General features: G+C 46.2%; 3 protein-coding genes across 6 annotated transcripts in view; 1 reads left to right on the top strand and 2 right to left on the bottom strand.

Annotated features, from left to right (window-relative positions):
- LOC119442937 (WD repeat-containing protein 75-like) overlaps positions 1-17,320 on the bottom strand; it is a 58,455-nt gene extending 41,135 nt beyond the window's left edge. The window contains exons 1-4 of the mRNA XM_037708013.2: positions 17,137-17,320; positions 15,154-15,283; positions 13,429-13,494; positions 3,443-3,554 (exon numbers count right to left, since the gene is read on the bottom strand). Of these exons, the coding sequence (XP_037563941.1) occupies positions 3,443-3,554; positions 13,429-13,494; positions 15,154-15,283; positions 17,137-17,222 (394 nt within the window). The 5' untranslated portion in view covers positions 17,223-17,320. The remainder of the gene's footprint in view (positions 1-3,442; positions 3,555-13,428; positions 13,495-15,153; positions 15,284-17,136) is intronic.
- Positions 17,321-17,785: 465 nt separating this feature from the next.
- LOC119442940 (trafficking protein particle complex subunit 1-like) lies at positions 17,786-20,178 on the top strand. The gene is made up of 4 exons (XM_037708025.2): positions 17,786-17,949; positions 18,018-18,088; positions 18,146-18,284; positions 20,036-20,178. Exons 1-4 carry the CDS (start codon positions 17,851-17,853, stop codon positions 20,150-20,152), a joined length of 426 nt encoding a protein of 141 aa, XP_037563953.1. The 5' UTR covers positions 17,786-17,850; the 3' UTR covers positions 20,153-20,178.
- Positions 20,146-23,611, bottom strand: part of LOC119442938 (WD repeat-containing protein 44) — a 36,295-nt gene continuing 32,829 nt past the window's right edge. For all 4 annotated transcript variants that reach the window (XM_037708014.2, XM_037708016.2, XM_049662462.1 and 1 more), the window contains one exon: positions 20,146-20,384. In XM_037708014.2, coding sequence (XP_037563942.1) covers positions 20,194-20,384 — 191 coding nt within the window. In that variant the 3' untranslated portion in view covers positions 20,146-20,193. The remainder of the gene's footprint in view (positions 20,385-23,611) is intronic.

Genomic DNA, 23,611 nt, shown 5'->3' with positions numbered 1-23,611 from the left:
TCTTCAATAATACCACATAGACTCATATAAGGGCTACACTATTGTTTTGCAAAGGTGCGATGCTTATGCAGGACCGGGCGATTTAATCAAATTTTTCCGACTATGAGTTCCAAGAACTTATACGCTTTCCCACAAACCGCCTTCCTCAATTTGTTTGTTGCAGCAAGCTTCTCTTTCTGATTCAGCTACCGACATACGTACTTGTTGTTGACGGCAAAGTTGAGGCCGGCTGCTCGCTTGCCGTGCTCTTCGGCATACGCGACAACCTTGAGCTTAAATGCAACATCGTACACCATCAAACGCTTCCTCTCCATTGCGAACTCCTTGTAGTTGACAGATGAGCCAAAGGAGCTGGCTGAGAAAACTAACTGCACAAAGAAAAGATGCTGCCGGCAACTTGCGCACTGCCATAAAGGAACACGAAGGAGCCTGTCGTGGCCACACCCCAGATGTCAGAGGGTGGATGGATGGATGGATGTTATGAGCATCCCCTTTGAAATGGGGTGGTGGGTTGCGCCACCAAGCTCTTGTTATTATTTTGCCTAATGTCCTACCTTTATTTTTGAGAAACACACAAATACAAAAGAATTCCAGGCATCAACCTTTTTTAACCATTACGGGGAACTCTGTTTCTGTACGTCTTGGTTGTTTGTGGTCTCCCTACTTTTCTGCCACCAAACCTCCAACCGCCTCTTACTAATCTCTACAGCTGACATGTTTACTTTACCTGTGCTATCCCTGAACCCAAGGCCTTCAAGGAGGTCAGATGAGCTTAGACTTGCAGCTGGGTAGATTTCTTCACATTCCAATAAAACATGTTCCACCGTTTCTCTAGCTTTACCACAGCAGGCACATGCGGCTCCGTCCTTGGTGTACTTCGCTTTATAACTGCGCGTTCTAAGGCATCCTGATCTGCTTCAAAAAGTAAGGAGCTTCCTTTTGAGTTATCATAAATTGTTTCTTTCCTGATTTCCCTTTTTCCTTTGAGGTAGTTAGTCCATAGCAGGTTTATTTTCCATTGCCGCCCCCCATAATCTTGTCTCAGCCTCTCTCACTTTGCGTTTGACGTTCTTTGTTGCCATGTTGCTGGCCATACCGGTCGCATATTTGCTGGTAAGCTTCCTAGTTCTTTTCCTCTACTGTGAGTCAATGTTTTGCCTGTACAGATACCTGAATACTCTTGCACCCCATCTACTTTCTTCTATTTTCCTCAGTCGTTTTTCAAAATCCATTTTACTCTGAGCCTCCCTTGCTTCAAAATTTGTCCAGCCCATATCACCCTGCACAGCTTCATTAGTAGTCTTCCCGTGGGCGCCCAACGCGAGGCGTCCCATTGTCCTTTGGTTGCCATCGAGTTCTGATTGTACTCCTGACTTCAAGCAAACAACCGCATTTCCAAATGTAAGCCCTGGAACCATTACACCTTTCCACATACCCCGGAGCACCTCGTACCTATTGTATCCCCATAGCGCCCTGTGTTTCATTATGGCTGCATTTCTCTTCCCTTTTGCTGTTGTTGTTTTCTCCTGTGTCTCCAGATATCTATCGCGTTCGTTTATCCATATACCAAGGAATTTGTATTCTTTACTCGAGGTATATCCTGGCCCTGAATCAACACTGTCTGTTCACTGTTTTCATTGAATACCAAAAAACCTGATATTTTAACGCTAAATTTTAGTCGTAACTTTTCACATTCTTCTCCAGAGATATTAGCCAGACGTTGCATATTATTTTCTTAAATTTTTGCGCGCAAACAAACAGGGACGAAGAAAAGGAGACACAAGGACAAGCGCTCGTCCTTGTGCCTCCTTTTCTTCGTCCCTGTTTGTTTGCGCGCAAAAATTTAAGAAAATGAATCTGTTCCAACTAGGCCGACTCGCAGTTATGCTTCAGTTGCATATCAATTTGCTTGTTAGCAAGCAACGCAACGTCGTCTGCATAAAATAAACCTGGAAGCTGCTGCTCAACTGTTGTGCCGGCTTGTTTGTATGAGAGATTAAACCTGATATTGATTCCTTCTAGCGCTCTTTCCATCCTTACCACATACATCATAAACAGCAGCGGGGATAAAGGGCAGCCCTGTCTCAGTCCCTTGTTGATATCAACTTTATCCTCGCTCGTCATCCCTTCCCATTCAACGCAAACAGTATTTTCCCGGTAAATCTCCCTCAATAGCTGTATACCGTCATTGCCTATACCTTCCCCTTCAAAGCACGTCTCACGCCATCTAGTGGCGGCGTGCCAAAGTGCGCTGTGTGCGAAAATTTGCTGAAGCGCACATGTGGCATAAGCGCATCGAACACGATTGGTTCTCGGTTTGAATTTTCTTTTTTCCAAATTTCTGGGCTGCCCAGTTGCTGGTGCAGCCCATATATGAGTGCAGCCCTTACTCAAGATTGTACGGTACGTACACTGAAATCACTGCGCAAAGGAACGTGATGTAGTAACGCATCGGCCTGTCATGTTCCCCAACGCTGTGGTTTCTGCAAAACGGGGTTGCGCAAAATTTTTGCACCAGCCACTTGAAAAGTGCTTAAAGTATAATGTATTGCTTATATATATATATATAAAAGAAAGAGAAAAGAAAAAGAAGCAGAGACAAAATGCGATGACTATGAGTTGCCACATCAGTTTCAATTAACCTGTAGCTATTGCTCCTACATAAGTTTGGTGAGTTTATTGGCCAGTGATGATGGGTCCTTTAATTCAAGTACAGTTGAAATTAAAGCAATGTCTTTATGCAGTGAACAAACATTTAGATGAAATTATTCATAAAGGGCAGATTTGTCTCAAAAGAATCGGCCACACCTTTAAGTAATTATCCCCTTGCTTAGACTTACTAATTTGCACGCACATGAGCATAACACAAATTGAGAACCAAAAAAAAAAAAAAATCCAAACAAGCCTTAAAACTAGTGCTAGTGAACCCTTTCAGTGTCAGGTTTTTTCGAAAGGGAGGTACTGCCAGTGTCGTTTTTTTTTTTTCCAAGGTACAACACAACGGTTTATTTTCATTTATTCAGAAGGGAAAAAAGGCATGGACCATGGCAAATGCACTCTTAGTATGGTCCACCTTAAGAGAGTATAGAGAATGTAGGGCTACGTCAGTGACAAGGTGGGACATAAAACGCAGAAATGTATCGGTATGTCAGTGACACTGAAAGGGTTACAGGACTATGGAACTTAAGAAAGCACACGTAATCACATAACACTAAATACTCTGAAATGAATGAGGCAGACATTACTTGCCAGACAAAATTATATGAGAAAAAGGTGTTTCAAATTGTCCGAATATAAAATTTAGGAAAAATCTTTCTGTGCTACCAGAGTAGTAGCTTGCTAGCAACCTTGATTTAACACCGACATTTATCTTCCGCACCACAATGCAGGGCTGTACGAGGTGAGGCACTAGAGCTAATGCATGCTGCAAAGTCATGCTTACCTGGTTTTTGCCTGAGGACAAACCAGGAGGAAAATGATGGTGGAGCATAGAAGCCAGCCACCTTAGACTCTTCTGCATCTTCTACAACACCATGTATTGAAACCTCGTGTTTCTGCAAAGGAGAAGCAACAAGGAGTAACGTGATGTCAAATTCTTTTGACAGTTATTTTACTCCATGTATGTGATGCCACAGTTATCACCCCCCCCCCCCTCAAAAAAAAAAAAAAGGGAGAGGAAAGAATATGCAGTAAATATGCTAAGAAACAGCAGGGCATGCAAAACATAAACGACATACTTCACAAAAAAACCTATTATGAAATCAGATGATGCAATGTGAATTGGCCTCAATTTCTGGTAAAAAGAGCAGTGAACATTATATCCCTAGGAGTACTTGTACTGGCATGAAGTGGCTATACTGGCAACACTTGTGCTTAAAGCCAGTTTGCAAATAGCGCACATGCTGTGCAGATATACCGGGTGTTCAAAATTAAGCTTTCTGGAACTTTTTAAAAATCGCCTGTGACAGGTAGCATAATTCTAATCGTTGAGCTGGACATTAGTAGCACGAGAAATCGAATCACATATTCAAATAATTAACAAAAATGAACTAATTACCTTCTTAGTTAATTACTTTGTGACACTCTGCAATTTACTAATTGTAGCAGGTGAGCTTGTCATCCACTTGGAATGAATTTACAGAATGACACCAGTTCGGAGATATTCGCCATCAAAATCGTTCTAAATCGTTGTATCTTGAAACTGGTGTCATCTCAGAAATTCATTTCAAGTGGATGTGTCTTGCAAACTCACTGGCAACAATTAGTAAATCGCATTAAGTATCAGAAAGTAATTGACTAAGAAGTTAATTAGTAAATTGTTGCTAATTAGTTGAATATGTGTTTCGGTTTCTCGTGCTACTAATGTTCGCCTCATCGAATAACCCAGCTCAATCATAAGAATTATGCTACCTGCCACAGGCGATTTCTAAAAATTCCGTAAAGCTTAATTTTGAACACCCTGCATACCAGCTGCGTATGCCACTATACATGCCTCACACCACCTTTTCTGAAATTTTATTAGACAGTGACAGTGCAGCCAGTCAATGAGGAAGAAATTAGCAATTCAACATAATCAAAGTGAATGAGCCCATTATCCCAAGCTAGTAAGTCTCCTACTATAATATGAATAAATGTCAAAAGCTGCATGACACAGTCATGACAGGCTCAAAAAAAGCGGCCCAGCTTCTCGTGTAACTCTCACAAATTTACCTTGTAAGGAATCTCATTATATGTGAATCTCACATATAATGAGACACCCCTGTGAATCTCACAGAGGTGGGACTGTCCAAAGTAATTATGGCGCAATTTCTGGAGCAGGTCAAAATGCGTTTTGAAGCTGTTTGGAGCAGACAAAATAGCATTTTAGAGCAGCTTGGAGCAGACTAAATTTCATTTTGGAGCAATTTGGAGCATATAAAATTTCAATTTGAAGCAGTTTGGAGCAGGCCAATCTGAATTTTGATGGAATAATAGAATACGGCAGCGCACTTCGAAACCACGGCGAAACGCAATAAACCAACAGGAAGCTCGTAGTAGAAGCACACTTTGTACCTATAGCGTACTAGAATAAGGAAGAGCAGGTCGAGCGGCGGCTCGGCGCATGCTTTCCTGTAAAGCTGGAAACATTGGTTGCAAAACGATCAAAATATATATTTCCGCAGCTACGCTCATGACGATAGCGAAAAATGTTCTCAAATTATGCGGTCCAATCGACGCTGTAACATAATTTCTGTGTCACCACATGTCACAGCAGATCAAGAGAGCCGCAATCAACCCTGGGCTGGTATAATGTAAAACTATTCCAATCTGTTTTTGTTGCGATAGCAATTATATGGACATTCCAGGCGCATTTCTTGGATCGCCCTCGCCGTGATGTTCCATGTGTAGCGAAGAAGACAGACACTAGTGGGTTCAGTGCTACTGGATCTAAACGCTAGTGGGTCGAGCGCTCTCGCTCAGCAACGGCTCTCGTGCTTTGGAGCTGTAACTGCCCTGCCCGTCGACGTTGCGCTGCTCTGAGCTTTTCCAATAAACATCTTTAGAATTGGTGGAGTGTGCTGGGTAACCTCAGACAATCATCCTGGAACTCCTGTCCCGCACCCTACCATCTACCATGCCCCAAGACGCCTCCCAGCAAACGCCTCCTTCCGCACCCACTGCGTGTCTTGGGGTGCCTCATCATCGCAACCCTCCTATCTACACTGGAGCGGACGACACTGACGTGGGCGAATGGCTCACGGCGTACGACAGGGTAAGCGCCCATAACAAGTGGGACGACGCGGCCAAACTAGGCTATGTTTTGTTCTACCTCGCTGGAGTGGCCAGCCTGTGGTATAACCATGAAGGAGAGTTCCAGACATGGTCCGAATTTAAGACTTCCCTCGCCGATGTGTTTGGTTGCCCTGCTGTTCGCAAGCTGCGTGCCGAGCAGCGTTTGCGAGAACGAGCTCAACAGCCAGGAGAAACATTCACCTGTTATATTGAAGATGTCTTGGACCTATGCAGGAAAGTCGATTCGACCATGGTGGAGTCTGATCGAATTCGCAACATCCTGAAGGGCATAGAAGACGACGCCTTTAACATGTTGCTGGCCAAAAGTCCTCGCTCTGTGGCCGAAATTATCACACTGTGCCAGAGCTATGAAGAACTCCGCAGGCAGCGATCACTGACCCGTCGATCTCTACCGCGTGACGAACACCTTGCTGCTTTGGCTGCCATGTCCGACCAGACAGCTTTGCTCGCAGAAATGAAGGCGTTCGTCCGTGAGGGAGTTGCCCGGCAACTATCATTGATGGATTTTGCACAGCTGCAGCCGGTACACGCGCCAAGGCCGAGTTTTGCGCCTCCGCTTCGCCGCGTCATAGCGCAAGAACTGCACGAGGTTTTGCCTGAGCACCACCAACGCGTTCCTGTGGCTGCGCCTGACAGCTACGCCGAAGTCATGGCCAGGCCCCAACAGATCCCGACGACTGTGCCACTGAGCTACGCGGAAGTCATCACCCAGCCTCAACAACTCCCTCAACGGGGACCTCTCACGTACGCCGAAGTCCTCGCTATGTCTCGACAACAGCCTGCCGTGCAAGCACTTCACCAGCCACCACGTCCAGCGCGTCCTCCCACATGGATGGGACCTGCAGCAGCGACTCGGTGGCGTACGGCGGACAATCGGCCGATATGTTTTGCGTGTGGCTACGCAGGCCACGTCGCACGCCACTGTAGTCGCGCAAGTGCAGTCACCTAGCACTACACCAAATGCGCCAAGTGCTATGGTGGGTTCTCTGCACCCATATTACGACGACGAACCTCGGGCTGCGTCACGACTCACCACCATTCCGCCGGTCTGCCAACATCCGCCGGTCTGCCAACATCCGCCGCTCACCTTCTCCACGCCGACGCTCCCCATCACCGATGCGGCCTCGTCCCGTAGCTTGGGATGAGGAAAACTAATCGTCACAGTCCATGAGGCAAGGGCTGCGACGCTGTCAAAACGCGAAAGTCCTCAACGTAGCCCGACCAATGTCATAGGCGTGTTAGTTGACGGTGTGCGCACATATGCCCTCGTGGATACCGGAGCCGCTGTGTCAGTTATAAACGCAAAGCTTTGTCGCTTCCTTCAAAAGGTCACGATGCCCCCTTGCCGGATTCTCCCTCCGCACAGCAGGCGCACAGCGTATTCATCTGCTAGCGGCGTGCACCGCTTGTGTTCTCATCGAGGACGTTGTATACGCCATCGAATTTATTGTGATTTCTTCAGGCTCCCACAAAGTTATCCTGGGGTGGGACTTTCTCGCCCGCCACAATGCTGTTATTCATTGCGCACGGGCCGAACTAGAACTGTCGCCCATCTCAGATATGACGCCTGCCAATAATGCTTCTTTTGCGAACAAACTTCTCGTCAGGCACGACACCAGCGTTCCTCCCAACACATCAGTGATTGTCTCAATGCATTGCAGCAGCCTTTCTGACGGCGTCGCACTGCTTTCTCCGTCTGGCCACCTTTAAACTTGAAAAGGTCTGCTGCTACCTTTTGCGACTGAACGTCAAACGGGGCTCCACAGCTATTGTCATCTGTAACCCCTCCTCATACCCTGTGACACTGCTTCAAGGCGAATGTCTTGGCCATGTGAAGGTGATCGACGACGTACAAATTACGAATGTTCCTGAAGCCACGTCCTGCGCCAGTTACAACACGCTCGGTTCTCTCTCTACGTCCGACCCTTTGCCCACAGGTGTGTTCGATTCATCAATTGCCGATGGTCTCACCCCAGCTCAGCATTCTCAGCTTCTGCGCACCTTAGAAGAATTTCGTTCTTCTTTTGATGTCGGGCAACCGTCCCTGGGCCGGACGTCTGCTGTCACGCACCATATTGACACCGGCTCCCAACCGCCATTGCGGCAACACCCATATCGCGTCTCTGCCACAGAACGGCGTGTGATTAATGAGCAAGTGGACGATATGCTTCGCCGCGAAGTGATCCGACCCTCGAACAGTCCATGGGCATCTCCTGTCGTCCTTGTTACGAAAAAAGACGGCTCGGTACGGTTCTGTGTAGACTATCGGCGCCTGAACAAGATCACTCGCAAAGATGTATACCCACTGCCGCGAATCGATGACGCTATCGATAGCCTACAAGGAGCAGAATTCTTTTCATCACTAGATTTACGCTCCGGATATTGGCAAGTACCCGTGGCTGACGTCGATAGGCCAAAGACAGCCTCTGTCACACCCGATGGCTTATACGAATTTAACATCATGCCGTTTGGACTTAGTAACGCGCCAGCAACCTTTGAACGCATGATGGACACAGTTCTGCGCAGTTTGAAGTGGCACACGTGCTTATGTTATCTCAACGACGTTGTTGTTTTTGCCTCTGACTTCACCACGCACCTTCAACGCCTACGGCGTGTTTTGACGTGCTTAGCAAGCGCTGGCCTGCAACTGAACATAAAGAAGTGCCGATTTGCAGCGCGGCAACTCACGATACTACGTTACGTCGTCTCGAAGGATGGAATCTTCCCCGATCCAGCCAAACTTCGTGCCGTCGCCGAATTCCCGAAACCGACGTCCGTCAAGGAACTACGTAGTTTCGTAGGCTTGTGTTCCTACTTCAGGCGCTTTATTCGCAATTTTGCCACCGTTATATCGCCCCTGACGAAGCTCCTTGGAAGCAAGAGACCCCTCCAATCGTGGTCGTCCGAGTGCGACGAGGCGTTCACTAAGCTCCGTCGTTTACTGACGTCTCCTCCCATTTTGCGCCACTACGACCCAACGGCACCTATTGAGGTACACACAGATGCCAGCGGTGTTGGCCTCGGCGCTGTCCTAGCACAACGCAAAGAAGGGTTTCCTGAATATGTTGTGGCATATGCAAGCCGTACGCTTACTAAAGCCGAGACAAATTACAGCGTCACGGAAAAAGAATATCTGGCAATCATCTGGGCGCTTACTAAGTTCCGGCCCTATTTCTATGGTCGCCAATTTGATGTCGTCACGGACCACCATGCACTATGCTGGCTGTCGTCATTGAAGGATCCCTCAGGCCGTCTTGCCCGCTGAGCGCTTCGCTTACAGGATTACGATATCCACGTGCTGTACCGCAACGGACGTCAGCATGCTGACGCTGACGCCCTCTCACGCTCTCCCTTGCTTGACGACAATGCCTGCTGCTCACTATCCCAGCTTGACGTTCTTTCCGTCAACATTGGGACCATCGCTTCCGAGCAGCGCAAGGACCCCTGGATTGCCTCCATCATAGACTTCCTTGCTGACCCGTCATCGCAGCCAACCACTCGTGCGTTGCGCCGTCAAGCTCGCCATTTCTCCATCCGCGACGACGTGCTTCACTGACGCAATTACACCTCTGACGGCCGCCAGTGGTTATTAGTAGTACCTCGAAGCCTCCGTTCTGAGATCTGCGCATCGTTCCACTCTGATCCACAGTGTGCACACTCAGGACTTTTCAAAACCTACCAGCGCCTCCGACAACGCTACTACTGGCGAGGAATGTACAACTACGTTCAAAAGTTCGTTCGCTCATGCCCCAACTGCCAGCACCGAAAATCTTCGCCCCAGCTCTCGCCAGCTGGTCTGCAGCCTCTGCCCTGCCCTACCCAGATGTTCGGGCGCGTTGGCATCGATTTGTATGGGCCAGTTCCCTTGACGTCGGCTGGTAACCACTGGGCCATTGTGGCAGTAGATCACCTTATGCGATACGCCGAAACCGCCGCTCTCCCAGCAGCTACAGCGGGCGATGTTGCCTCATTCCTGCTTCGCCGATTTATCCTGCGGCATGGTCCACCTCAAGAACTGCTCAGCGATCGTGTCTTCCTGTCGGAAGTAGTTGAAGCGATTCCCAAGGAGTGCCACGTTGTTCATCGTACGACTACGGCGTACCACCCTCAAACGAATGGCCTCACAGAACGCTTCAACCGTACACTCAGCGACATGCTTTCAATGTACATCACCTCCAACCACACGAACTGGGACGCCATTCTGCCCTTCGTGACCTACACATATAATACCGCTACGCAGAGCACTACTGGATTTTCACCCTATTTCTTACTGTATGGTCGACACCCTTCGCACACCATCGACACCATTCTACCGTACCAGCCGGATGCATCCGAGTGTGTGCCTATTTCTGCCACGGTCAGGCATGCAGAAGAGTGCCGTGGCCTAGCACGGGCCTTTACTTCCGATGATCAAGAGCGCCAGAGGAGCACTCACGGTGACGCCACTTCCACGGTCACCTTCGATCCGGGAGCGCTCGTGTGGCTCTCAGTCCCTTTGACTGCCCCTAGCCTCTCATCAAAACTGGTCCCGAAGTATGAAGGCCCTTATCGTGTTCTCAAACGCGCATATCCTGTCAACTACGTTATACAACCAGTTGAGCCATCTTCAGACATGCGCCGCCGTGGACGAGACATTGTCCATGTCGACCGTCTAAAGCGTTACTTCAAACCGTTCATCGTGACGAGCGGCTAGGTCGCCGGGCGGCTCCCTTATCGTTCTCGGGGGTGATTGTAGCGAAGAAGACAGACACTAGTGGGTTCAGTGCTACTGGATCTAAACGCTAGTGCGTCGAGCGCTCTCGCTCAGCAACGGCTCTCGTGCTTTGGAGCTGTAACTGCTCTGCCCGTCGACGTTGCACTGCTCCGAGCTCTTCCAATAAACCCCTTTAGACATGCAAAGTCCAGGGGCGATAACATCATCGCCGCGTGCCGTGCACTGTATGTGCGAGTGAAAGCATGAGGATGAGCTGACGATGGCGGCTCAATCTCGCGCACGCAAGGGAGGAAAGTGGAGACGAAGCACGCAGTATTCCATAGCACACAAGGCACTGGGGGGAGGGGTCATTCTACTTTGGCGGCTGCTGCGTATGGCACGGCCGCGCGGGCCCTATCTTGAAAGCGATCTGCCAAAGGGACATAGGGCGAGTGCTAATAGCTTCGTTTGCGCTGTGTTTTGCCGCTTAGTTCGCGTTGAAGCGAGGCAGCATAAAGGTGAGTTCGCTCGCTGCTGCTGCCGCGCTTGCTCACTCCAGCGTTTTCACAGCTAGTTTCTGTGGTAATCCAGTGAGATGTGTTCCTGTTTGCATGTGCACACGTGACACCATGCTTGTTAATTTACTAAGTGAACACATGTTTACAAGTTTATACGGCCGATAAAATTATTATCCTTGCTTCTTATAGCTATTTACTAATTTGCTATCGCAATCAATGCTTTGTCTTTCGGGCGATACTGCGACGTTTTATTCCAAATCCACCATTAGCCCTTCGTGATAGGTCAAAATGGCTCACGCCTCGGTCATATGGGCATAAAAACAGATCGGAATAGTTTTATGTTATACCGGCTTTGGGGACACAAGACGCCCGCCTGCTTCGCCCGCTGCAGTACGTGCCTCCGAAATATCTAGTTCGCTCAAAGCGCTCTCAGCCTACTTCTTGGTTTGCATCTCGGCTAGGGAGCGCTGCACCGCTCTGCCCACTAAACCATATTCTAGTACACTCTGAACACAGCTGCCCTAGCCGTTCCGACAGCACCGACAAGAGCCGGCAATGGCTGCGCGCACGCCGGCCACTTGGCAGCAGTGCTGAAAGGTCGAGTGTTACAAGCGCGAAAATTACGAGAAATACTGCGGGGAGGTGCTGTCAGGCGTTGTGCGTAATGTGAATGGCTGCACTCTTTTTCGGAGAACGAATCGGCTCGCTGTTCACGGCCACTGCCGAAGCCGTTCTGGCGCAGCGTGGTGCAATTTCGGTCAATTTTCTGTGTTTGGCGCAGGAATTTGCGTCTGTATCAAAAATGCGCAATTGGCGCAGGAGTCTCACCCCTGTGTGATGCGTAGTGCACGACACGGTGCGGTGGTAGGAGACGGTGATATGTGTGGTGTGCGACAAGGTGCGGTGCATTGAGACAAGAAGCAGATGACAAGGAGAGCGCGCGCCGAGGTGAATTCCGTGTTGGCTAAAGACGACAACATCGAAGTGCACGTGAACATGGTGAGCGCAAGACGATGACGACAAAGAGCGTCAAGCACGAGGCGCCGCGGCACAAAGAAAAGCAAACAAACCAAGCGCCATCCAATTGGAAAGGACCACGGCACTCACAGGGGCCAATGACCGATGCCCACCAATCCAATCCAAACCAATCCAAGATAACCAATCCAAAAGTAACACACGGACCAGAGGGAAGAAAAACGGGGCAGTGGCCGAAGAGAGGGGGAGTTCCAGGAAGCGACGCCGGGCGAAGGTCAACCACCGGGCCGGGAGACGAAGACAGGCTGTCGGGTTTCGGACCTGAGGCAGGCGGACTTCGCCTGACCTGGTCCTCCCGCCAGCCAGTTCGCAGGCGTCGCCACTCCACCCGACCACGGATGGCTGCCCGAGGCCGGCAAACTCGTGAGCCCGCAGGCAGAACGCAAACAGTCGGGCCACGGGCCTGAGTTTGCACCGAGCTGCCTGGCCACGACGCCGCCTCCAACGCCGCCAGCGTTCCTTCTACAAGCCAGAGCTGCTGTGCTCGGGTTTCCTGCCCATCGCTCAGCGATGCCTCTCTCGTCGCCTTGACGCCACCCATTCGCGTCGAACTCTCTCACGTAGTAGCCATAACTCCATAGCCCTGTCTCTGGTTGTGTTTTTGGTATACCATCTCAAAAGAGATAGCTCTGACTCTCAGTCTGTCATCATGCTGGTTTGAACTATAGTTGTAGCATGATGTGAATATTTCCTTGTGTGGTTGTATGTACAAGGTTGCTTTCCATACTTGCTTGCATTAAATGTTTTTGTGTGCTGTGCAACCAAACGGCTTTGTCCTTTGATTCGGTCCTCTGAGGCTCTGCCTCAGAGACCCGCTTTGAAACAAGAACCTGCACATCACACCCTGGTAGCAGTACTTATGCATTTCGGCATATAAACTTGAGCACAGCTTTTCAAATTTTTCTGGATAAAACACACAAAGAAAGTATTCAAAAGCATGATCTGCAGAAGCAGCAGCCTGTTTCAAGTTCAAAAATGACAAAATAAATATTGTGGTTATGTTAGCCACACAGTAAAGAAAGTTGCAGTTTATGTCCATCCAGCGCAGCGGCTCAAGTGGTGTCTTGGGAGCAGCTATATGTGGCCAACTTCCACAACTACATTTTAATAAAATCACTCCACTTATAGCCATCACAGCTGACTGAGTTCTGTTGAAGTGATGTACAGACCATTTCCTTTCCACACTCTTCCTGCAAAATGCCCTGTGCACATTCTTTCTTTCATATCAAAGGCCACATTCTTGTGTTCAATGAGCTTAGCAGGCAGTTATGCTTCACTGTAAATTTACTATGATTTCGAAGGCACAGATCAGATAGTGTCACACAATTAAGCATAAAGCGAAAGTGCCACTAAGCACAGCAGGGTGTTACCAGAGTTCGAATTTCGTACCTTAAGCACGGAACCATCTGAAGGATCCCACTTGTACACAACACCATCAGCAGAACAACTCAGTACCTGAAACATTAAAAAATACATCCACCAAGAGTCAAATGCAACGTCAAGATGCCATGTAAAACTTAGCTGCGACCGTAACTCTTTTACAGGTCATTTGCAACTCTCCCTATGCACACACACACAAACACATGAAAAAGGATCATAAACATAAACACCAGTCCACAAAACATTAAAATGAGATGCACTCGGAGAGTTAATCTAACACAGAATCTGAGTGAGGGAAAAAAGAAAGAAAATAAAGGAAGACATCATAAATAAACACATCCTAGTAAATGCCACCTTTGAGCATGTTCCAGAATTGCCCTTCACCACGTGTCGAGGCGGCACTTTTTCTCAATGGCTTCTTGATGATGACGATGATCAACAGCATTCGCTTTGCATTAGTGCGATGGCAAAAACTGCGTCATCTGCCGAAGTTTATGATTTGTTACAATTAGCATTGCTGTCTCAAAACTGGATCGCTGTAAATGTGGAGCTACTGATGCCATTTTAAAACAGCAAGTGAATCCACCAGCTTTGCATATAAGGCAGAGGGTGACTTCGAGGATGAAGGTTTTGGGAAAGAACTTCAGCTTATATTTTAATAAATATGGTACACTTGCAGCTGTGATGCACTATACTCTGTTTTTGTAGTTCCGTGCAGCAAAGCCAAGGCTACGTGACTCACAAGTGCAGATTCTTGCACAGCGAGATGTACTAGAACAGTTCAGAACACACTGGATGACTAAATGGCCTTGACAAGAGGTCTTGTCGGCAGGTGTTTGTTTTGACAGTGGATAAATTCATACGTGTAGTCAGCACATTCACAACACCGTGGAGGATTCCCTCCTGGTTAGCGCTTCGTCCTTTGCAAAAATGGCATCACCAGACTTGCTCGTGTGGTATTGTTCCAAGCTGCTCTTTCACGCGAAGGAAACACATAAGTTGGCGTTGAACATGCTTGGAACAGCGCAGGAGTGTGGCAAATGTGCACAAATTCTAATTAAGAAAACGGCTGCACTTGCGAATGTCAGCAAGTGCACCGCGTACAAGTCGAAGTTACAAGAGGAATCGAGAGATGCCGCCACCATCACGTGCAACACAGTAGCCAAGTGCTCCTTCTGAACCCTCCCCTTCGGCCGTCTCTGCAACCCTCCTTCTCCTCAGTATCTCGAAATATCTTGACGACACATGCCTTTTTAGTGTTAGAGCAAATATGGAAAGAATTTTCTACCGCTGCTATCACAATAGCTTATCGCGCAGCACAGTTGAAGTCTTAGTAGATGCTGCCACCGCCTGCGCTGCAGCGCTCGCCGGTAGCAGACGACAGCGCGTGGAAGGGCACCATTTAAAATCTGTTCAGCCTCCTGATTGGTCTCTTAGCCTGTAAATTCCACAGTGCTACACTTTTCACTGTGGCACCCCAAAGCAGCTATTAAACATAGTGTAGGCAGCACAAAACAACACAGGAGAGTGTAACTTGCACTTTTCATCACCAGAAGCCATTTGGGAAAAAACAACTGCCAGGGCAGGCAGTGCCGCTAGTGGACAGAATGATGCACACAATGTTCCCCTGCTTGGCATATGAGTCAAAGCCTGGCATCGAGGAAGCTATCTGTCAGGTGCTCACATGTTCCTTTGTGCATTGTGTTAGATGGTACATGATTCCCGATTACTCACCTGCACCAGGTTTTCTGGGTTTCTTACAACAGCAACTACTTCAGAGTTGTGCTCGCTAAAGATGCTGACACGTTCTCCGGTAGCACAGCTGTAGACTTTTACCCCTGTGCCACTCGGAATGAGGAAAAACCTGAAAAGAAAGCAATGGGTAGTGTTTACTGGAGAAGAGTAGGCTGAATGAATTTTCCATCATTGCTTTAGTACACCACTGTAATGCGACAAAATAGACACTGAACCTCTGCACTGAGCCTATCCAGTTGCAAGCTAAGCACTCTTGTCTTATGTGAAGCCAAACAAAAGCATACACTTCAATACAAGTATCAGCATGGACCGCTGCATAAAATTAAGAACAAATTGAAGAAGGACTGCTCTCAGAAGACACTTTCTGCTATCATGAACATCAAAAGTGGTGCACTTAATTCAAGTTGAGACATGGCACAAGTTTTTGCAGAAAACTTTCCAGTCAGCCATGTTTTCTCAAAGATAAGGAGCAAGGCTTGTCAATGTAATAGTACCAAAGGTGTGTTCCAACTGCTGTACCCTGTGCATATGACAGTTACTTTTTATTCTTTTTCAATCATCAACAAAGTTATATTTATGTCTATGTTGAATTGCCACTTGCCACGAAGTTCCTGTGCCTACGAAATATTTGCAGGGAACTGTCATAGGTTCATGTTTCCAAACTATGTCATAGTACAAAAGGCAGTATGATGCCAAAGCTGTTCAAAACGTAATATTGCGTGTTCGGCAGCGTTGGCTCTTGAAATGGCCGAGTGCGTCCACAACAATTTTGACAGACTGACAGCTCCGGCTAAAGCCCGTTTCACATGGTGCGATTTTGTATGCGAATTCGCTGCTGCGGAAAATAGGCCGCCGGACCTATCATGCGTTCGATTTTTCGATGTTTGGCCGACGACAAATAGGAGGCGGCTCACTAATACGTCATCGCCAGTCAGAATGCAACTAAAAGCAGCTGGATCGATTTGTTTATTATTTTTTCATTAACTACGTTAATAAACCTGTCAGGAGTTTAAATATATAGTTTAGAAACATTGCAGAGTCGTTTTTTTGCAAAAAAAAAAAAAAAAAGGTGGTAAAAACATACACTGAACAATTTGAGTTTGCAAACCCTGTGCTACGAGTATGCGAAAAAAGCAGAAATCGTAGCTGCGAAAAACGCACTGCAAAATCGCACCATTTGAAACGGGCTTAAGACAATTGGCGAGGTACTATTACTGATTAAGCAAGTCTGTTAGGTTAATAATTTATGATCGTGTGTTACACATGGACAGGATCCTAAAACATTTACATTCTCATTCAAAATGGCTTAGAGTTCGCTTTTGTATAATGTTGAAGAATCCAGGGGAAGTTTTGTGGTATCGATCATTACAACTAAGAACGCATCACGCTGCATTTTCATGCAGCAAACAGAATTTACTGTGTTAAGGATTGTGCCATGTGTACAGGGAGGGTCGATCAACGCTTTGAACTGTTATTATTCACGTATACGCAGTCAAGGCAAGTTGTGAATTCCTTTCTGCAAAATGTCAGCGCCCCGAAACATATGTGCCTAAAGCTGCCCGATGTATGTGTTTCAAACATGCAGGGGCACCAAAACCACTTCAAGGGATAGGACTGGTTCAATGTAAATGTAATGCGTAGCACTTTGGCACTTTCTTTGACAGGAAGCAAAAACACTTAACAGCTAAACAACGCGACAAACTTCCAATCGCTGGGATCGCACGTTCCTGCGTGCTGCCGGACGACGGGCCACTCATTTACCGCATGTTTTGTGACAACTGAATCCAACTTTGGATCTTCCTGGATTTCACTACTACTCTCTGCTTTATAATAAAGCCGTTACATTCCCTTATAATTGGGGTAACTTTAGCCGAGAGTTGACGTCGTGTACGCCGTTCATATTTTCATATTGTCACCGATCTTGTTTTCACTTCCGATGATCGTGTAACCATTTATACTTACTTGGAGTCATAAGAGAACGTCCCTTTGTGCTTTACCAAGCTTGCTCCTGTCCTACAGCTCGGAGTTGACTGGCTTTTATAAGTCATGTTTACGAAATTCGAAGACAGCAAGACACAAGCATGATATTTAAAGACGATGCACGCGGCACATGGACGGCATGGCAAAACCGGAAATGCGGTCAGTAGAGTGGTAAAGTGTAGACGGCAGCTGCTTTACAAAATCATAGCCGGAAATCGGACCAACACTCTATGGCAAATAGCAGTTTATACTGCGTTTACACTGCATGTTTTAACAGCGCTACTATCACTTAACACTACATTAATAAAATTTAGAATTTACAACAACCAACTGCAGCGTTGAAGAGGCTGTCGCTAAACAACAAAATGCGTAAACCGTGTAAACGTTGCTTTTTTTTTACAAAAAAACGGAAGTTTGCATTCAACGAAGTGGTAACTTACGGCTAAAATATAGTATCATTATTTTCTGGATGATGCTAGTATTAATAAAAAATAACTATAAAGCAATTTTATGTAAAAATTTTAACTTTCCAAGGAGACACGGCGTGACAAGTTAGTAACGTTGGGAGCTCAAAAACAAAAACTTGTTTTGTAGTTTCGTTTTCGTTGTATTTGTCTTGGCATCATCATCACTATCATCGTCTGCTTGCAAGCTGCCAGCAGAATAAGTGGCGTCTGCCGTGCAGCGGATCTTGAAATGACCATTCATAATTTGTACATATTCAGCCGCAATGGAGCGTTCCTTTACTACGACGAGTGGAAGAGGAACAAGAACTCGGGCATGTTGAGGGAGGAGGTCAGTTTACGCGGCGCCAAAAGAAATGCTCGTTCCATCCCTCTCACCGACTTGGCTTCTTGTTGCAGGAGGCGAAACTGATGTACGGAATGATATATTCCCTCAAGTCGTTTGTGGCCAAGATCGCCCCGACAGTCTGGTGAGGACAATAAATCCGCGTTGCGTTCTTGTTCTTACAGTATGGTCTTCTTCGCAGCAACGACGGCTTCCTGAACTTCAAAACGAACAAGTACAAGCTAAACTTTTACGAGACACCGTCGGGCCTCAAGTTCATTATGAACACGGACACCAACGCCAGCAACGTGCGAGAGCTTTTGCACGACATTTACCATCAGGTACACTGTGATATCTACAAAAGTTTACGGCTGTATACGTCAAGGGAAGTATTTATTTGGTCAAGTGACGATCGCTACATCATGCTGCTTGTACGGAAGACGTGTACTTGTTATTGGTCTGAAAAAAAAAAAAAGTGCCAAATACAAAATCAAACGGGAACACCAACAGAACAAACTTTGGTGTCCACGTTTTCTTTCCTCGCGCTTTTGGTCCGAGATCACAACGATCCTTCTCGCCCAGCTCGCACAAGGTTCAGTGTACTGCTTATTTTACAGCGCTTTTTGTAATCAGCCAAACAGAGTTGCATCATAAGCTAAGGTTTCCTTTGATATAAAGTTCCAGTGAATATTAAAATGCAATTATCATTAATATCTGTTTCTTATGCAGTGCTTTACTGTTAAGCACTCGTCTTGTCACCAGACCACTCGAGCTGTCGTCCTTAGTTAGGTAAAGCTATCACAACCTTTGCTGCATCCACTGAAAGGCATGGAACTGTACCAGCACAAGCTTGTGCAGGCAAGCAAACAAATAGTGCAGTTCATAGTTAAGTGGAAGTGTGAACACACGCAACAAAGAAGGAATGAGACGCAACAAGCGCAGACTGGAACTAAATTTTATTCACACACTGAATAATTAAGTGAGAAAAACATGGAGAGGAGGAAACAAAAGGGAAGGGAAAAATTACACTAAAAACACGTGCCATCCAGAATTGAAATTTTATACGCTAACAGTGATATCGAAGGTAAACTCGCACAAGTGTCACTTTATTTTCTTATAAAAAAATAAAGCTTCAGCTAGCTCCCTTGTTCGCGTGTCTTGATTGTGATACAGTACTGAAGTGCGCGAATATTCAAGCAGTGCCAAGTTTGCCCAATGTATACCTTGTTGCAGGACAATGTGTGCCTGCACGAGCATCACAATGGGCTAAAGGCCGCAACGAGTTGGCACTTGCTTGCTCATTGCGCAATATGTGGGTGTGTTCCGGAATTTTCACGCACTTCAATACTGTATCGCAATCAGGACTCGCGAACTAGGGAGATAGCTGAAGCTTTTTTTACAAGGAAGAACAGTCACACTTGTGCGAGTTCACCTTTTGATATCACCGTTGGCACGTGAAATTTCAATTCTGGGCGGCACGTGTTTTTAGTATAATTTCTCCTTTCCCTTTTTTCTCACATATTTATTCCATGTGTGAATAAAATTTAGTTTGTCTGCGCTCGGTGTCTCGTTCCTTCTTCGTTGTGCGTGTTTGCACTTCCAATCAACCAACTGGCCCAGTTATCCACTCTCCTGCAAGTGGTACAGTGCTGAAAAGGCTGTACCACTGTAGGCTAGTTTACAGTCATATTCAAACAGGATGAAAGCTAGGCATTGGAGGCGTCATTAGAAACACCAAGGGAACAAGCACAGGTGCTAAAAGCAACATGAAAAACAACTTTGTAGCTCCCTTTGATGCAAATATCAGTCCTAGTCTGATATATATATTTAGTAACATTTCTTTAGCGATAGTTAATCAGCTGCACCTTGTTTTCAAAGACTGACCATGCAATAAATATTTTGTGTGTAAGTAGTTATTTGAGCATATGACCATTTCAGAGTTTCTGTCGCCTTTTCTATTTATTTTCTCGCATTCTAAAACATTGCATCGTTCAAACACTAACCAATGCCAACTCACCTGCTGTTGTATACTGCAACGCACAACTGCACACCTCAGTAATTTGCTCCTGATGTTTGCTCTCTTCCTATGCAGGTCTATGTGGAGTATGTTGTCAAGAACCCTGAGTGCCAGCTGGGCAAGCCCATTACAAGCGAACTTTTCAAAGAACAGCTCAATGCTTTCATTCTCAAGTCCCCACTGTACAAGTGAAAACATGCATTTTATTCACATGCCTCCCCACAATCTCTCTCTCAGTGGAGGCTGGCCCTAGGACGGCTGCGCCTGGCAAACACCTTGATGGTACCACCAAAGTCCGCACTGATGATCACATAATTGCCCGTAGCGGGGCTCTCTGGGGCCGTGGTTTCCTTCTCATCCAGCTGCTGTAGAACCAAGTCTGGGTTGGGTGCAAACACTGCTGCCGTCACCACAGCATTGTGAGCTGCAACATTCCACAAGCGTATGTTAATATAAGCACCATTGGAACCGCTTCTTCCAACAAATCTACTTCATCACCAGTGCCAATACACTTTAGGCCAGAGGCAATTTCCAATACTCAACAACCTCCATATCTCTAAAGCATATCTCTAAGCAATCTCTTAAATTGTATGTGTGATCCTCTGTTACCTGTGAATACTTATCCATTTGCTTTATATCCATTATTTAACTAATAGAGGCCAAGAATGACCACTTGCATGTATCAAACTTTTTTGCAGTTGCACTATATCCTCTAAACTCCTTAAAGATTTTTTTCACACACACACACAAAAAAAAAGGGGGGGGGGGGGGGGCTAGAGAACATTCATTGCTTTCATAAAAACTGTTCTTGAAACCCAAAAAACATTTACAGGAGCACTTCCATTTTCAAAGTAGTGAAAACAGCCACACACTTCTTGCACATAAAAGGATCACAAACACTTCCAAGAAATTTGATGATAAAGTTGGCGCAAAATGCCAGGCCTGATGTCCTCAACATTATGACAACGTCATGACAAACTTCGTGTAGCAGTAAAGCTAGGTATGCTCGTGTTGTTGATAAAAAAATGAACAAGAGTGCTGTGCACATGTCTTAATGGAGCCAGCCACTGTGTCACGCCGCCTCTGTACCAGAAGCAGAAAAGTTTGTTAGAAACAAGTATTAAGCAAATTATTTGGAGTGCTCTGGCTACTACTTCTAAGGCTTACAGCTTTTTTACATTAATTGAATGCTATACATGACAAGTTGAAAATGTCATGTCAGAACCCCTTAAAAAATGCTTTAATATACAATGAGAAAGTTTCTGTTAGCGTTACTTCAGGTAATTTATGACAACTCAACTATCAACCTATGCATAATCAAGAAGAACCTAAACAAATCCAGTTTGCAGAGAGCCGACACTGAACAAAATGCTAGGCAAAACTTCAAAATTCAGTATCCTCTTCACTTAAGTAACAATGAAATCTGAGGGTAGTGCCATCTTTCCACCTTATTTTCTCACCACAATCAACTTTTTTTTTTTTTCTTGGTTTTCAGCAATCGTTACCCATGTTGCTGGTTGAGTTTGCCAGAATAGCAAGTACCGTATTTTGTGCAGACCAAAATTTAATTCAATGAGCTTATTTTGTCACAGCCTGTGGAAAAAGTGTGAAGTGTGGACAATATGCTTTTGGTGAAAAATAAGAGCAGGGGGGAGGGGGGGATCATTATAACTGAAGATGACATAAATTCGTCCTAGATCACGTTTCTTTTTAATTCAAGCTACAAGCGAACCTTACTATAACGTACAAGGATTGTGGGGAGCACGCGCGCCCATCTTCTCCTGCGCACGCGGCGGGAGTCGGGCGGACATTTTCTCCCACGTATGCTCGTCGTCGCATGCGCACGTAGCGCGCGCAGCGGGGGCTGAGTGGACACAAGAAAGGCACTTTGCCCTCTCCCGGTTCTCGTTTGCCTCGTCCTCTCTTGCACATACCCACGCGGGAAGAGGAAAGGTATCCGACGGGCGAGGAAGACATTCCCCTCGCGAAAAGGTATAAAAGAGCACGACCGAGAGAACCCCGGGCCTATGGGGCCTCTCTGACCTCGCTACACCTGACCTGCCCCCTTGGATATACCCGCTGCAACCCGTGAGTCGACCTTGCTTGCGTGACTTCCACACGCAACGAGGCAAGCCTATTTATTCCTTATTACAGAGTGGAATTCCCTCTGCAAGTGTCTTATTGCTCGCAGCAATAAATGTTGTTGAATTGACTTGCTCGCTGCCTTATTCGCCCGAACCCTACGTAGCTGCGATTGCACGCACTACGAGTTGGGGATCGTACCCCCACAGGATACGTATAACAAACTGTCAGATGTAATGAAGCAAATCAAATGCTTTTTGCCGTTATCAACAGTGAACAATGTATGCTTCTAACAAATATTGGATATAGCGAAGATAGGTATTTTTGTGTTGGACGCAACTTCACAATAAGGCTTGATTGTATGTCATCACCTTGAACTTATTTCGTCATCCATGGTGTAACATTGCATTCGTCCCTTCAAGACAGGGGAATGCAGAACATGCATGAATACATCAGAAAATATGCTTAATGCATACTACTAGTATTAGAATTTCTGAGTGCACAAATGTCAATAAAGCATTTAGTCTAAGTTCATTCCTATGTTGGGGAACCTCTATGTCAAGTGGCAAGTTTTGTTTTCCTTCAAGAGAGAGAGAGAGGCTCTTTATTTGAAAGGCATATTTTTGCCGACGCATATGCAACCGTTGGCATGCTACTCTGTATAGGGAGGGGGATTGGGATTAGAAGATTCCAGAGGAGAGTGACACATAAATAAGAGAATAAAAATAAATATGAAATGTGCAAGTGGACCTGATACTAATATTTACAGGTGAGAGGCCAGGTAAATTTAGGCTTTTGTATATGAAATGGCGAATCTTTAAAGATCCAATTAGACCAATTTCTGACAGGTATTTAAAGAATAAATCCAAAACCCGCCGCTGTTTTGAAGGGTCGGGCATTAGACTTAAGATGCTGGGTAACGTTAACGGATCGTGGCAAAACATGTCCATTTGTCGCTCAAAAAATTGTCTCTCATCGTGTAGTATGTGCTGCACTGTCTCTAAGCTGCCACAGTTATCACAGTAGGGATTAGTAGTACGCCCTATGCAGAACAGATAATTGTTTGTGTATGGAGGAAGTGGTTGTGGAATTTTCTATCTCATTTCTGAGTCAATACAACGCTGAACGTTATCTTGGTGAAGTGGCAGATTCTAAAGGCATATTTTTTTGCCATGTTTGAAGCGTCGGCTTTGGTAAAACATATTCTTCTGAAATTTTGGTATTGAAGTCCATTTCGGGCAGCTTCATTTGCTTTTTCGTTTCCCGAAATACCGACATGGCCATATATCTACTGGAACGTGATTCAGTGATTCAATGCCTAGCAATCTTAGCTTTGTGGTGAAGATAGGCAATGTCAAATGCTACAGGTTTGTTATTACATTGCTTGCGCCTGTGTTCCACATACTTCGTAGGGCTGCTTTCGAATTCGTGAATATCATCCATGTCTTTGGCAGCTGCTGTTGTAGTATCAAACATAAGGGCCTCCTTAATGCCATGTAGCTCAGCTGACGTAGATGATGTCACTTGCTCAAGATGAAACGAGAATCGTTTCCCTGTAGAGGGCACAAA

The sequence above is a fragment of the Dermacentor silvarum genome, chromosome 2 (genome assembly GCF_013339745.2).
Source record: "Dermacentor silvarum isolate Dsil-2018 chromosome 2, BIME_Dsil_1.4, whole genome shotgun sequence".
Classification (NCBI taxonomy): Eukaryota; Metazoa; Arthropoda; class Arachnida; order Ixodida; family Ixodidae; genus Dermacentor; species Dermacentor silvarum.
Note: the sequence above shows the minus strand (reverse complement) of the source record. Positions and strands in the feature narration are given on the sequence as shown.

What these genes read in the sequence shown, in the direction of transcription:
- LOC119442940 (XM_037708025.2), top strand. Translation starts at nt 17,851, where the DNA reads ATGACCATTCATAATTTGTACATATTCAGCCGCAATGGAGCGTTCCTT. An exon ending in CGGGCATGTTGAGGGAGGAG is followed by an intron (nt 17,950 to 18,017) that starts GTCAGTTTACGC and finishes TTCTTGTTGCAG; the next exon opens with GAGGCGAAACTGATGTACGG. An exon ending in AAGATCGCCCCGACAGTCTG is followed by an intron (nt 18,089 to 18,145) that starts GTGAGGACAATA and finishes TCTTCTTCGCAG; the next exon opens with CAACGACGGCTTCCTGAACT.